The sequence below is a fragment of the Bufo bufo genome, chromosome 10 (genome assembly GCF_905171765.1).
Source record: "Bufo bufo chromosome 10, aBufBuf1.1, whole genome shotgun sequence".
Lineage (NCBI taxonomy): Eukaryota > Metazoa > Chordata > Amphibia > Anura > Bufonidae > Bufo > Bufo bufo.
The window spans coordinates 3366541-3379313 of record NC_053398.1 but is presented as its reverse complement, the minus strand read 5'-3'; the positions used below and the strand labels follow the sequence as shown (position 1 = coordinate 3379313).

General features: G+C 44.8%; 1 protein-coding gene across 6 annotated transcripts in view; it reads right to left on the bottom strand.

Moving 5' to 3' along the window:
• MICAL2 (microtubule associated monooxygenase, calponin and LIM domain containing 2) overlaps window positions 1-12773 on the bottom strand; it is a 209631-nt gene that overhangs the window by 27213 nt on the left and 169645 nt on the right. For all 6 annotated transcript variants that reach the window (XM_040410402.1, XM_040410404.1, XM_040410406.1 and 3 more), the window contains 2 exons: window positions 7991-9086; window positions 2132-2220 (listed from right to left, as the gene is read on the bottom strand). In XM_040410402.1, the coding sequence (XP_040266336.1) occupies window positions 2132-2220; window positions 7991-9086 (1185 nt within the window). The remainder of the gene's footprint in view (window positions 1-2131; window positions 2221-7990; window positions 9087-12773) is intronic.

Here is a 12773-nt window from a genome sequence, read left to right as displayed (position 1 = left end):
GCATGGGCCCTAATCGTCCAGGGTTCTCATACGTTTAGTGTGATTCAGATTGGTTATTGTTTCTCTAAAATGCTATAAAAAACATAACTGTAACAAAAATCCCTTTCTATTCCTTATAACTGTTCGTTTTCTTTTTTTTTTGCTAACCCTGTTATAAATGACAAAGCAATATCGCCACCAGCTGGTAGCAAGGAGGTACTGCATGTGCCCTAAGAGAAATAAACAAAAAATGCCAAGTTTATAAAAGGTTGTCAGTTTATAGCAGTGCAGATGAGTTATAAGAGGAGCAGCTGGTGCCAGGGACACAAGGATGGAAATGTAAGGCAGGGGGTGTTCTGTACCTCCTGTCACTCAGCGTCTCCTCAGCCTGATGGGGCAGATAACAGGGGACACTAGATTATATTTACCTGTCCTATAATCAGCTGCTTCTTGGTCTGAAACGGCTGATAACAGAGGACAATATATTGTGTTCAACTCCTCCGCACATGGAGGTGACAGGTCACAGTGCTTATTGCCTCCCTATGCGGTTTCTAACTTCTATGGTGGCCAACGTCTCCAGGTGGAGCAGTAGACACTCGGAGGGTCTGTACAGCCTCTTGGGGTCTCTTTGTGTCAAGCTGTACACTCCCAACAGTAATAACCGCGAGAAGTTCTTACTTGCAACTACACAGCCCTATAAGCCTCCATCCTGGTCTGTCAATACTAGTGGCCTCCAAGAATGAAGGGGTTAATGGGTAGTGGGGGGGGGGGGGGGTACATAGTGTTTCTCCCACAGGTTGTAACCTCCAAAGCAGCATTAACCCTTTCAGTCTCTGCTGTATGTCAACACTAACAAAAAAAAACAATCTACTGGTTCAGGATGACGATTTATTTATTTATTTTAAAAATATATATATTTTTTTTATAAAAATTACCCTGAACCATTAGAATTTACACAGCTGAGCTTTGGCTCAGTGTGAGTTCACACTATAGATGATGGAAATATCCAGCTCCCCCGTATTCTGTGATGATGTAGATGTTCCACCTCGGGTGCACGGAAGTGAAGGTAAGGCCTTGGTAGTAGCAATAGGGAAGGATTTTCCAGCACCACTGTTTTCTTGAGCGAAAATTCTCTTTATTTTCAGTGACAAAGAGACGGCAATAAAACGTATTCACAGGTCCTGTTGGCAATCTACGCGTTTCTGCCAGTCATGAATAAGAACCCACCTGTTCGAAACGCGTAGATTGCCAACAGGACCTGTGAATACGTTTTATTTCTGTCTCTTTGTCACTGAAAATAAAGAGAATTTTCGCTCAAGAAAACAGTGGTGCTGGAAAATCCTTCCCTATTGCTACTACTGAGTTCACACTATGTATCTGGAAAAAGGTTTGTGCTGCTGCTTACAGAGGGTAAAGACCCTTAGGTGTGGGATTCATTAGGTCTGGAAAGATTTTCGTCTTTTGACTATAGATAAATAGGTTTCCATTCAGTGACAACAAGAAGAGATCTTGAAAATACAAGAAGATGAGCCTCAGTCTAGGTCAATGAGCTCTCTAAGAAGGAATAAGAGAACAACTGTTTTAAAGGCTAAGACTACAACTCCCAGCTTTCTTAATTTACTTATATGAGAACTGCCGACCAAATGTTCATGCTGGGAGTTGTACAACTATCGAATATACTTTGCGTCATATTCCTTGCTTTCCTCAAGATATTAGTTAGCTGTCAGTGAATAGGAACAGTATTCCTGTACACAGCTAGTCCTGCTCTCATCAGAGAAATGGATACAATTGTATCCAGTCAAACAATACTAAACATGCAGATGTGCAGAGCATCGTCTAGATTGGATACAATGCTTGTACAATTTTGCTCTCTTTGAATGCAAACAATGCAACGGTTATTAAAAGAATAAATGTGGTGTAAAAAAAAAAAAAAAAAAAAAAAGTCTAAAAAAATTCCCCCCAAAGTTTCAGAACTTTTCATTTAGGCCAGGGCTGTACGGCGACTTGTGGCGACACAACATAAGACTGCAATGCTGCGTTGCAAACCGAGTATGATCACATGATACAGATGGTGATGGCGGCACAAGGAATCATGGTCCGGGATGTTGACCTCATAATCCTTGCTCCTTAATGATGTAAGCACAACTGTTACCTTAAATGAAGCAGATCGCCCTCTTGTGCTTTCCTCATCGGATGAGCTGCTGTAATTCTCCGATTTTGTTCCTCTGACATCATTCACATCTGTGATGTAAAAAAAAAATGTCGGTGGCTCAGTGGTTAGCAGTGGCTTAGTGGTTAGCAGTGGCTCAGTGGTTAGCTGCGGCTCAGTGGTTAGCGGTGGCTCAGTGGTTAGCGGTGGCTCAGTGGTTAGCGGTGGCTCAGTGGTTAGGGGTGGCTCAGTGGTTAGGGGTGGCTCAGTGGTTAGCGGTGGCTCAGTGGTTAGCACTGGTGCCTTGCAGTGCTGGGGTCCTAGGTTTGAATCAGTGACAACATCTGCATGGAGTTTGTATGTTCTCCCCGTGTTTGCCTGGGTTTCCTCCGGGTTCTCCGGTTTCCTCCCACACTCCAAAGACAGACTGATGGGGACCTTAGATTGGGAGCCCTATGGGGAATGGAGTGATGATCATGTCTGTACAGCGCTGCGGTATATGTCAGCTCTATATAAGTGTGTATAATAGATAAAAGTCCGTGAATCCTTCGCAATCTGCGCATTTCCAGGTCACTCCTGCCACTGACGGCATCACAGGCCTCACTAGTGACACCTGGAGGTGACTGTATGCTAGGACAATATTGACAGCCTGCTGCTCTGCTTCCACCCTACTGGCTGATCCCTGTCCGTCATCACTTTCCAGGCAGTTTACACTTAAAGATGCAACAAATTAAGTGTAGCCGTATTTCATACATGATTGTGTAACGCTCGCCATCGGTAACCGAATGCACTAAAAAAAGAGCCCTCATCTCTGCCAGCTCTTAAACAGATTAGCTTCATACGTCTCTGCAGTCTGGCACCATTACACCACACGACATCTGCTCTGTGGCGTCACCGTGTCTGCTGGTTCTATAAAAAACTAAATGTAACAGCAGCGAATGGCGGCGACATAAATATTTCAGTCATTTACTCCCAGCAAAAACAGAAACAGCTCCCAGGAAAGACTGATAAGATGGAGGTGAGGGCGATAAGAATGCAAATTCACCTGAATGCAAAATACTTCCTCTTAAATAGAACAAAAAAAGCTGGATATAAAAAAAATTCAAAACTAGGGGAGGAGGTGATGTACTGCAAAACCGGGGGGTAGGAGCGGACGGGCTATAGACCCTGCAGGAAGGACTCTTGGTGGCTGGTGCCGAGGGCCTTCACGGCCGGTAAGGGATAATCTGACGCCTCCGGAGTTAATTATCGCTGAAAGTGACAATGAACTTATTTTTCCCAAAAGTAGGGGGAAAATGTCAGTGCATCTTATAAAGCAAATACTAGTGAGCGCTTCCATTATGGAACCGCTCACTAGTAAGCAGTAGGAGCGGGGTGTGAGGCACTGCGATCGCTGCGCAGTATGTGCGGGGAGCGGGGTGTGAGGCACTGCGATCGCTGCGCAGTAGGAGCGGGGAGCGGGGTGTGAGGCACTGCGATCGCTGCGCAGTAGGAGCGGGGAGCGGGGTGTGAGGCACTGCGATTGCTGCGCAGCAGGTGCGGGGAGCGGGGTGTGAGGCACTGCTATCGCTGCGCAGTAGGTGCGGGGAGCGGGGTGTGAGGCACTGCGATCGCTGCGCAGTAGGTGCGGGGAGCGGGGTGTGAGGCACTGCGATCGCTGCGCAGTAGGTGCGGGGAGCGGGGTGTGAGGCACTGCGATCGCTGCGCAGTAGGAGTGGGGAGCGGGGTGTGAGGCACTGCTATCGCTGCGCAGTAGGAGCGGGGTGTGAGGCACTGCGATTGCTGCGCAGCAGGTGCGGGGAGTGGGGTGTGAGGCACTGCGATTGCTGCGCAGCAGGTGCGGGGTGTGAGGCACTGCGATCGCTGCGCAGTAGGTGCGGGGAGCGGGGTGTGAGGCACTGCGATCGCTGCGCAGTAGGAGCGGGGAGCGGGGTGTGAGGCACTGCGATTGCTGCGCAGTAGGTGCGGGGAGCGGGGTGTGAGGCACTGCGATTGCTGCGCAGTAGGTGCGGGGTGTGAGGCACTGCGATTGCTGCGCAGTAGGTGCGGGGAGCGGGGTGTGAGGCACTGCGATTGCTGCGCAGTAGGTGCGGGGAGCGGGGTGTGAGGCACTGCGATTGCTGCGCAGTAGGTGCGGGGAGCGGGGTGTGAGGCACTGCGATTGCTGCGCAGTAGGTGCGGGGTGTGAGGCACTGCGATTGCTGCGCAGTAGGTGCGGGGAGCGGGGTGTGAGGCACTGCGATCGCTGCCGGTACTCGCCCTCCTTGGTCTTCCTCCCTGGGACTGCTGTCCTGACTGCATACAGCATTAGGCTACTTTCACACTCGCGTTTGGTGCGGATCTGTCATGGATCTGCACAGACGGATCCGTTCAGATAATACAACCATCTGCATCCGTTCTGAACAGATCCGTTTGTATTATCTGTAACATGGCCAAAACGGATCCGTCCTCAACACCACTGAAAGTCAATGGGAGACGGATCCATTTTCTATTGTGCCATATTGTGTCATAGAAAATGGATCCATCCCGATTGACTTACATTGTGTTTCAGAACGGATCCGTTTGTCTCAGTTTCGTCAGACGGACACCAAAACGCTGCGTTTTGGTGTCCACCTCCAAAGCGGAACGGAGACTGATCAGAGGCAAACTGACGCATTCTGAGCGGATCCTTCTACATTCAGAATGCATTAGAATACAAACTGATCCGTTTTGGACCGCTGAGCCCTGAACGGATCTCACAAACGGAAAGCCAAAACGCCAGTGTGAGAGTAGGCGTAGGCGCGCACAATGACCTGAGGATGCACACAATCAGGTGACAGTGCTGCGCAGGCCCAGAGAAGATCAGGGAGCATGACTGCAGCAGAGACCACCGGACCTGGAGAGGAGCGGCCGAGCAGGAGAGGTAAGTGAATGGATTTATTTTAAGGTTTGATATGGAGGTGTGATCTGAGGATCTGATATGGAGGTGTGATCTGAGGATCTGATATGGAGGGGTGATCTAAAGGATCTGATATGGAGGTGTGATCTGAGGATCTGATATGGAGGTGTGATCTGAGGATCTGATATGGAGGTGTGATCTGAGGATCTGATATGGAGGTGTGATCTGAGGATCTGATATGGGGGTGTGATCTGAGAATCTGATATGGGGGTCTAATCTGAGGATCTGATATGGAGGTGTGATCTGAGGATCTGATATGGGGGTCTGATCTGAGGATCTGATACGGAGGTGTGATCTAAGGATCTGATACGGGGGTCTGATCTGAGGATCTGATATGGGGGTCTGATCTGAGGATCTGATATGGGGGTCTGATCTGAGGATCTGATATGGAGGTGTGATCTGAGGATCTGATATGGGGGTCTAATCTGAGGATCTGATACGGAGGTGTGATCTGAGGATCTGATACGGGGGTCTGATCTGAGGATCTGATATGGAGGTGTGATCTGAGGATCTGATATGGGGGTCTGATCTGAGGATCTGATATGGAGGTGTGATCTGAGGATCTGATATGGAGGTGATCTGAAGATCTCATATGGGGGTCTAATCTGAGGATCTGATATGGAGGTGTGATCTGAGGATCTGATATGGGGGTCTGATCTGAGGATCTGATATGGAGGTGTGATCTGAGGATCTGATATGGGGGTCTAATCTGAGGATCTGATATGGAGGTGTGATCTGAGGATCTGATATGGGGGTCTGATATGGAGGTGTGATCTGAGGATCTGATATGGGGGTCTGATCTGAGGATCTGATACGGAGGTGTGATCTGAGGATCTGATATGGAGGTGTGATCTGAGGATCTGATATGGAGGTGTGATCTGAGGATCTGATATGGGGGTCTGATCTGAGGATCTGATATGGGGGTCTGATCTGAGGATCTGATATGGGGGTCTGATCTGAGGATCTGATATGGGGGTCTGATCTGAGGATCTGATATGGGGGTCTGATCTGAGGATCTGATATGGGGGTCTGATCTGAGGATCTGATATGGGGGTCTGATCTGAGGATCTGATATGGGGGTCTGATCTAAGGATCTGATATGGGGGTCTGATCTGAGGATCTGATATGGGGGTCTGATCTGAGGATCTGATACGGGGGTCTGATACGGGGGTCTGATCTGTTGTCTGGTATGGGGGTCTTGCATGGAGGTCTGATGATGGTCTGAGCTGAGGTTTGATGAAAAATATTTTTTTCTTATTTTCCTCTTCTAAAACCTAGCTGTGTCTTATCAGTTGCTTCTTATAATGCGAAAAAATATAGCAAGTACCTGGCTGGCGGCTCTGGACTCCTGAATTCGACTGTATTGCCATCCTGAGGCAACTGGAGGACAGAATGTGGCGGCTGGCACTGGCCACCACAGAGGGACGGCTTCTCGGGAGGTAGGTCTTTTGTGCTGCACTGTGGTATTTGGTTCTGCTAGGGCAGTATATGGTATTGCTGGCCCTGTCTAATTGTGTTGCCCTTCCTTCTGTCAGTTTGGACCTGGTTACAACATGGCGCCACTTTTAGTTTTTTTTGCAGGGCCCCTACCAAGTTTTCAGTATGCACTTGGTACGGGGGATGATGTGCTGCAAAACTGGGGGGAGGGGGGGTGTTATGTGCAGAGAAACTAGAGAAACTAGCAGGGATGATGACTGTACTGCAAAACTTGAGGGGATGACGTCATCCAAGCTGTGCAGGAAATGGTCATAGCGGTTACAAACTGGTACAGAAGGAGAGAGGACCTGCACCCTTCACAGACCTGAACCCTGCACCTTCCCTGCTTCAGTGTCCCCTGACAACCATGTCCTGAGCTTTGGGAGTGCCATGGGGACATTGTGTGGATCTCAATGACCCTCCCCACGCTTGATAGCAGCCAAGGATCTAGAAACCTCCCAGGGTAATATGATTCTAATGTTCGGCGGATTCCCTTGATCTTTAGTGGTCTTCCCCCAGGCCGTAGCGTGCTGGACCCTGCAGTTTGTCTTTGGGGGTTAAATGTGATGAAAAATACATTTCAGTATCTTTTATAACTGGACCCAGTTACCGCAGGAGCAGCTCCAAACGCCGTTATCTCGCTTACCGCTAGAACTATATTGTTTCCTTGTGCGGCCCTTTTACCCGCTCGGGAAATAATAGACGCTTTGCGGAGGGGACGGACCTTGCGTATTGTTTTATAAGCACTTAGTGGAACAATTACCTTCCATCCCCAGTTAATGAAACAGGCGGCTAATTGTTTATCACATCCGCACAAGATCCAGTGCATATGATTAGCTCGCAAATATGGCGAGAATGTGACAGCCGCGCATCCGTGCACCAAACCAGGAGATTGGATTTACTGTATCAAGACAAAGGGCCGAAGTCCCTATTGAAAATATCAGCAGCAATTATGTATCCAAGAGAAAACTAACCATTTCATGATCTATAGATACAAGCATACTTGACCCTCCTCCCCAATCGTCAGCATTTCTACCTATTTACTGCACATTTCACATACCTACCTGCTCCCTCAGCTACAATTTGGGTCAAATTGGTCACTTCTTCAGAGATGCCCCCTAAATGATGTATCTTACCTTTCACTATGCATAACATGGGATCAGCAGTATCTGTGGGGAAGTGCTTGAATTTCTCTACAGCACCACCACAGGAGAAATAAGGCATTACACAATGTCCATTCATATTAATAGGCGGTCTGCGTAATGCAGGACAGGAGGGGTCCTCCAGAGCGAGAGACGCTCTTTGTAACCAATGTCATGCACCTAGTGGTGCTACTTTATAAGGGCATAATGCCATAGATAGCGGGTACCTACTGAGCCTACTGCTATGTAATTGATATTTTTATAGGGTAACATAGAAGTATATAATGATTAAGACCAGTAACTTACCTCGTTGGGTCATTATTTGAAAATTTGAGGCAGCTATAGAACTCGCACGGGGCTTCTGCTCCACTTCTTTCTCGTTTACTTTCCTCCGGAAGGTCCATGGAACGTGCCAAAAGTCATTTGATGGAGCATTTAAGGGATTCTGTGAGTTTTTGTTTGTCAGTCTGAGAGAAGAGAAGATGGAACCTTTTCTGTTCCTGAAAGGTAGGTCGGTTATTGCACTACTTGGTTGATTTTCCCTAATACTGAACTTTTCCAACATCTTTGGCATGTCCTCCACTTTCGAAGAGTCTTGTTTTGGTTTTTGAGAAGATCCAAAGCCAATGTTTGAAGAGCTGGGGTCAGTGGACCCCTTGAAATCATGGTGGGAGGAGGACATGAAACCCATCTCAGTGTCATTGGGGTTAATATAACTTTCCAAATTGCTATGACTTCTCCCGAAAAAAGAACCAGGAATATCCAAGTAGCTGGTTGCAGATACTGGCTTTGATTTATCAGATGTAATGTTTTTGGGGCTGTCGGGGGCAGAACTGCTGGATCGGGTGAATGATCTCTTGATCGCATTGGATAATATGGCGAAGGCTGATTTGCCTTTGCTCTCTGGCTCCCCACCAGGGTCATGATTGACATGAGAAAGGGTTTGTTCCTTCACAGCTTTGACCGTTGGTCTTGGTTTTGTAGAGCTCCAATCGAGAAGCTTAGATTTTTCCTCATTGGAGAGGACTAATTTTTTAAGAGTTGGATTTTGGGGTTTCCCTTCTTCTTGTATCGACCTGTCTTGCTTAGAGACTTCATCTCGTTTCTCATCATTCTCAAAAACATCACTGTGGTCACTGAGATTACCCGAGAGAAGATCATTACCAATGTCTACATCTCTATATCCATCCAGCTTGTTCTTCTGGTAGGAATGCCGATGGCTGGAAGCTGGTGTTAAAGTTGCTAATGACCCTTGCTCTCCATGTTTCAAGGCAGTACTATTGGTGTGAAGGACCTTGTGATGGGGTATATATGACGGTATGGGTTGGTCGTCCTCTTCTGGCTCCTTCAAGCTTGGAATATGGGGCTCACTAAAATGTTCAGATGTGTTTTTGGTGAACACCTGAATAAAATGTTACAAGACAAGAAGAAGTAATATCAGATACGGCATTCAAGGAAATTTCCAGTCTGTTTAGAAAGGATCGTCAAAACCGGAGAGAGGGAGGGGTTCTCCTTTATGTAAAGTCCTGTCTAAAGCCCACACTCAGGGAAGATATAAGTGAGGGACATGGACATGTGGAGTCACTGTGGGTAGAGATACATGGAGGCAAAAACTATAATAAATTACTAATAGGAGTTTACTATAAACCACCTAATATACCAGAGTCCACAGAAAATCTACTACTAAACGAGATAGACGAGGTGGCAAATTATAATTAGGTGATTATTATGGGGGAACTCCGCAGATATAGACGGGGAAACTGAGACCTGTACATCTCATAAAGGAAACAGGTTCTTGGCAATAACCAAAGACAATTGTCTCTCCCAACTGGTTCAGGACCCGACTAGAGGGACGGCCATACAGGACTTAGTATTAACCAATAGGCCTGACAGAACAACAGACGTGCAGGTCGGGGGACACCTGGGAAATAGTGACCAGAAAGTAATAACCTTCCAATTATCATTCAAAAGAGCGTTTCTACAGGGAGGAACAAAAATACCAAACTTCAAAAAACCTAAATTTAGCCAACGAAGAGCGGCCATAGGCCTAACTAACTGGGACAAAGTCCTCAAAAATAAAAATACGGCCACACAATGAGATATCTTTAAAAACATCCTAAAATCTCCTTGTGAGAGGTACATACCGTATGGGAATAAAGGGTTAAGGAACAAAAAGAAACCAATGTGGATAAATAGAACTGTAAAGAAAGCAATAAATGACAAAAAGAAAGCATATAAACCACTAAAACAGGAGGGGTGCGAGGAAGCACTGAAAAACTATAAGGAAAAAAATAGAACATGTAAAAAACAAATAAAAGCGGCCAAACTAGAGACCGAGAGATTAATTGCCAAAGAGAGTAAAACTAACCCTAAAATGTTCTTCAATTATATAAATATTAAAAAGTATAAATCTGAAGGTGTCGGTCCTTTAAAGAGTAATGAGGGGGAGTCGCAGAGAGCGACGAGGAGAAAGCAAAGCTGTTAAATATTTTTTCTCCACTGTATTCATTGAGGAATTTAAACTGTCAGATGAAATGCTGAATGTTGAAATAAATTCCCCATTAAAAGTGTCCTGTCTGACCCAGGAAGAAGTACAACAGCGACTTAAAAAGATTAAAATAGACAAATCGCCAGGACCAGATGGCATACACCCCCGTATCCTAAGGGAATTATGTAATGTCATAGCCAGACCCTTATTTCTGATATTTGCGGACTCTATACTGACAGGGAATGTCCCACAGGATTGGCGCATGGCAAATGTGGTGCCAATATTCAAAAAGGGTCTAAAACAGAGCCTGGAAACTATAGGCCGGTAAGTTTAACATCTGTCGTAGGTAAACTGTTTGAAGGTTTTCTGAGAGATGCTATCTTAGAGCGTCTCAACGGAAATAAGCAAATACCGCCATATCAGCATGGCTTCGTGAGGCATCGGTCATGTCAAACTAATTTAATCAGTTTCTCTGAGGAGGTAAATTCTAGACTTGACAGCGGAGAATCAATGGATGTCGTATATCTGGACTTCTCCAAAGCATCTGACACTGTACCACATGAAAGGTTAGTATATAAAATGAGAATGCTCGGACTGGGAGAAAACGTCTGTATGTGGGTAACTGGCTGAGTGATAGAAAACAGAGGGTGGTTATTAGTAGTTAACATTCAGATTGGGTCACAGTCACTAGTGGGGTACCTCAGGGGTCAGTACTGGAGGGGTCACTGTCACTAGTGGGGTACCTCAGGGGTCAGTACTGGAGGGGTCACTGTCACTAGTGGGGTACCTCAGGGGTCAGTACTGGAGGGGTCACTGTCACTAGTGGAGTACCTCAGGGGTCAGTATTGGGCCCTATTCTCTTTAATATATTTATTAATGATCTTGTAGAAGGCTTGCACAGTAAAGTATCAATTTTCGCAGATGACACTAAATTGTGTAAAGTAATTAACACTGAAAAGGACAGTATACTGTATATATACTACAGAGGACAGTATACTGTATATATACTACAGAGGACAGTAGACTGTATATATACTACAGAGGACAGTATACTGTATATACACTACAGAGGACAGTATACTGTATATATATACTACAGAGCACAGTATACTGTATATACACTACAGAGGACAGTATACTGTATATACACTACAGAGAACAGTATACTGTATATACACTACAGAGGACAGTATACTGTATACATACAGAGGACAGTATACTGTATATATATACTACAGAGGACAGTATACTGTATATATATACTACAGAGGACAGTATACTGTATATACACTACAGAGGACAGTATACTGTATATATATACTACAGAGCACAGTATACTGTATATATATACTACAGAGCACAGTATACTGTATATACACTACAGAGGACAGTATACTGTATATACACTACAGAGGACAGTATACTGTGTATATATATACTACAGAGCACAGTATACTGTATATACATACTACAGAGGACAGTATACTGTGTATATATATACTACAGAGCACAGTATACTGTATATACATACTACAGAGGACAGTATACTGTATATATACTACAGAGGACAGTATACTGTATATATATACTACAGAGCACAGTATACTGTATATACACTACAGAGGACAGTATACTGTATATACACTACAGAGGACAGTATACTGTATATATATACTACAGAGCACAGTATACTGTATATACATACTACAGAGGACAGTATACTGTATATACACTACAGAGGACAGTATACTGTATATACACTACAGAGGACAGTATACTGTATATATATACTACAGAGCACAGTATACTGTATATACAATACAGAGGACAGTATACTGTATATACACTACAGAGGACAGTATACTGTATATATACTACAGAGCACAGTATACTGTATATACAATACAGAGGACAGTATACTGTATATACACTACAGAGGACAGTATACTGTATATATATACACTACAGAGCACAGTATACTGTATATATACTACAGAGCACAGTATACTGTATATACACTACAGAGGACAGTATACTGTATATACACTACAGAGGACAGTATACTGTATATATATACTACAGAGGACAGTATACTGTATATACACTACAGAGGACAGTATACTGTATATACACTACAGAGGACAGTATACTGTATATACAATACAGAGGACAGTATACTGTATATATACTACAGATGACAGTATACTATATATACTACAGAGGACAGTATACTGTATATATACTACAGATGACAGTATACTATATATACTACAGAGGATAGTATACTGTATATATACTACAGAGGACAGTATACTGTATATATATACTACAGAGGACAGTATACTGTATATATACTACAGAGGACAGTATACTGTATATATACTACAGAGGACAGTATACAGTATTTACACTACAGATGACAGTATACTGTATATATATATATATATACTACAGAGGACAGTATACTGTATATATATATACAGAGGACAGTATACTGCTACAGAGGGCTCTGGATAGATTGCAGGCTTGGGCAGAGAAGTGGCAGATGAGGTTTAACACTGACAAATGTAAGGTTATGCACATGGGAAGGAATAATGCAAG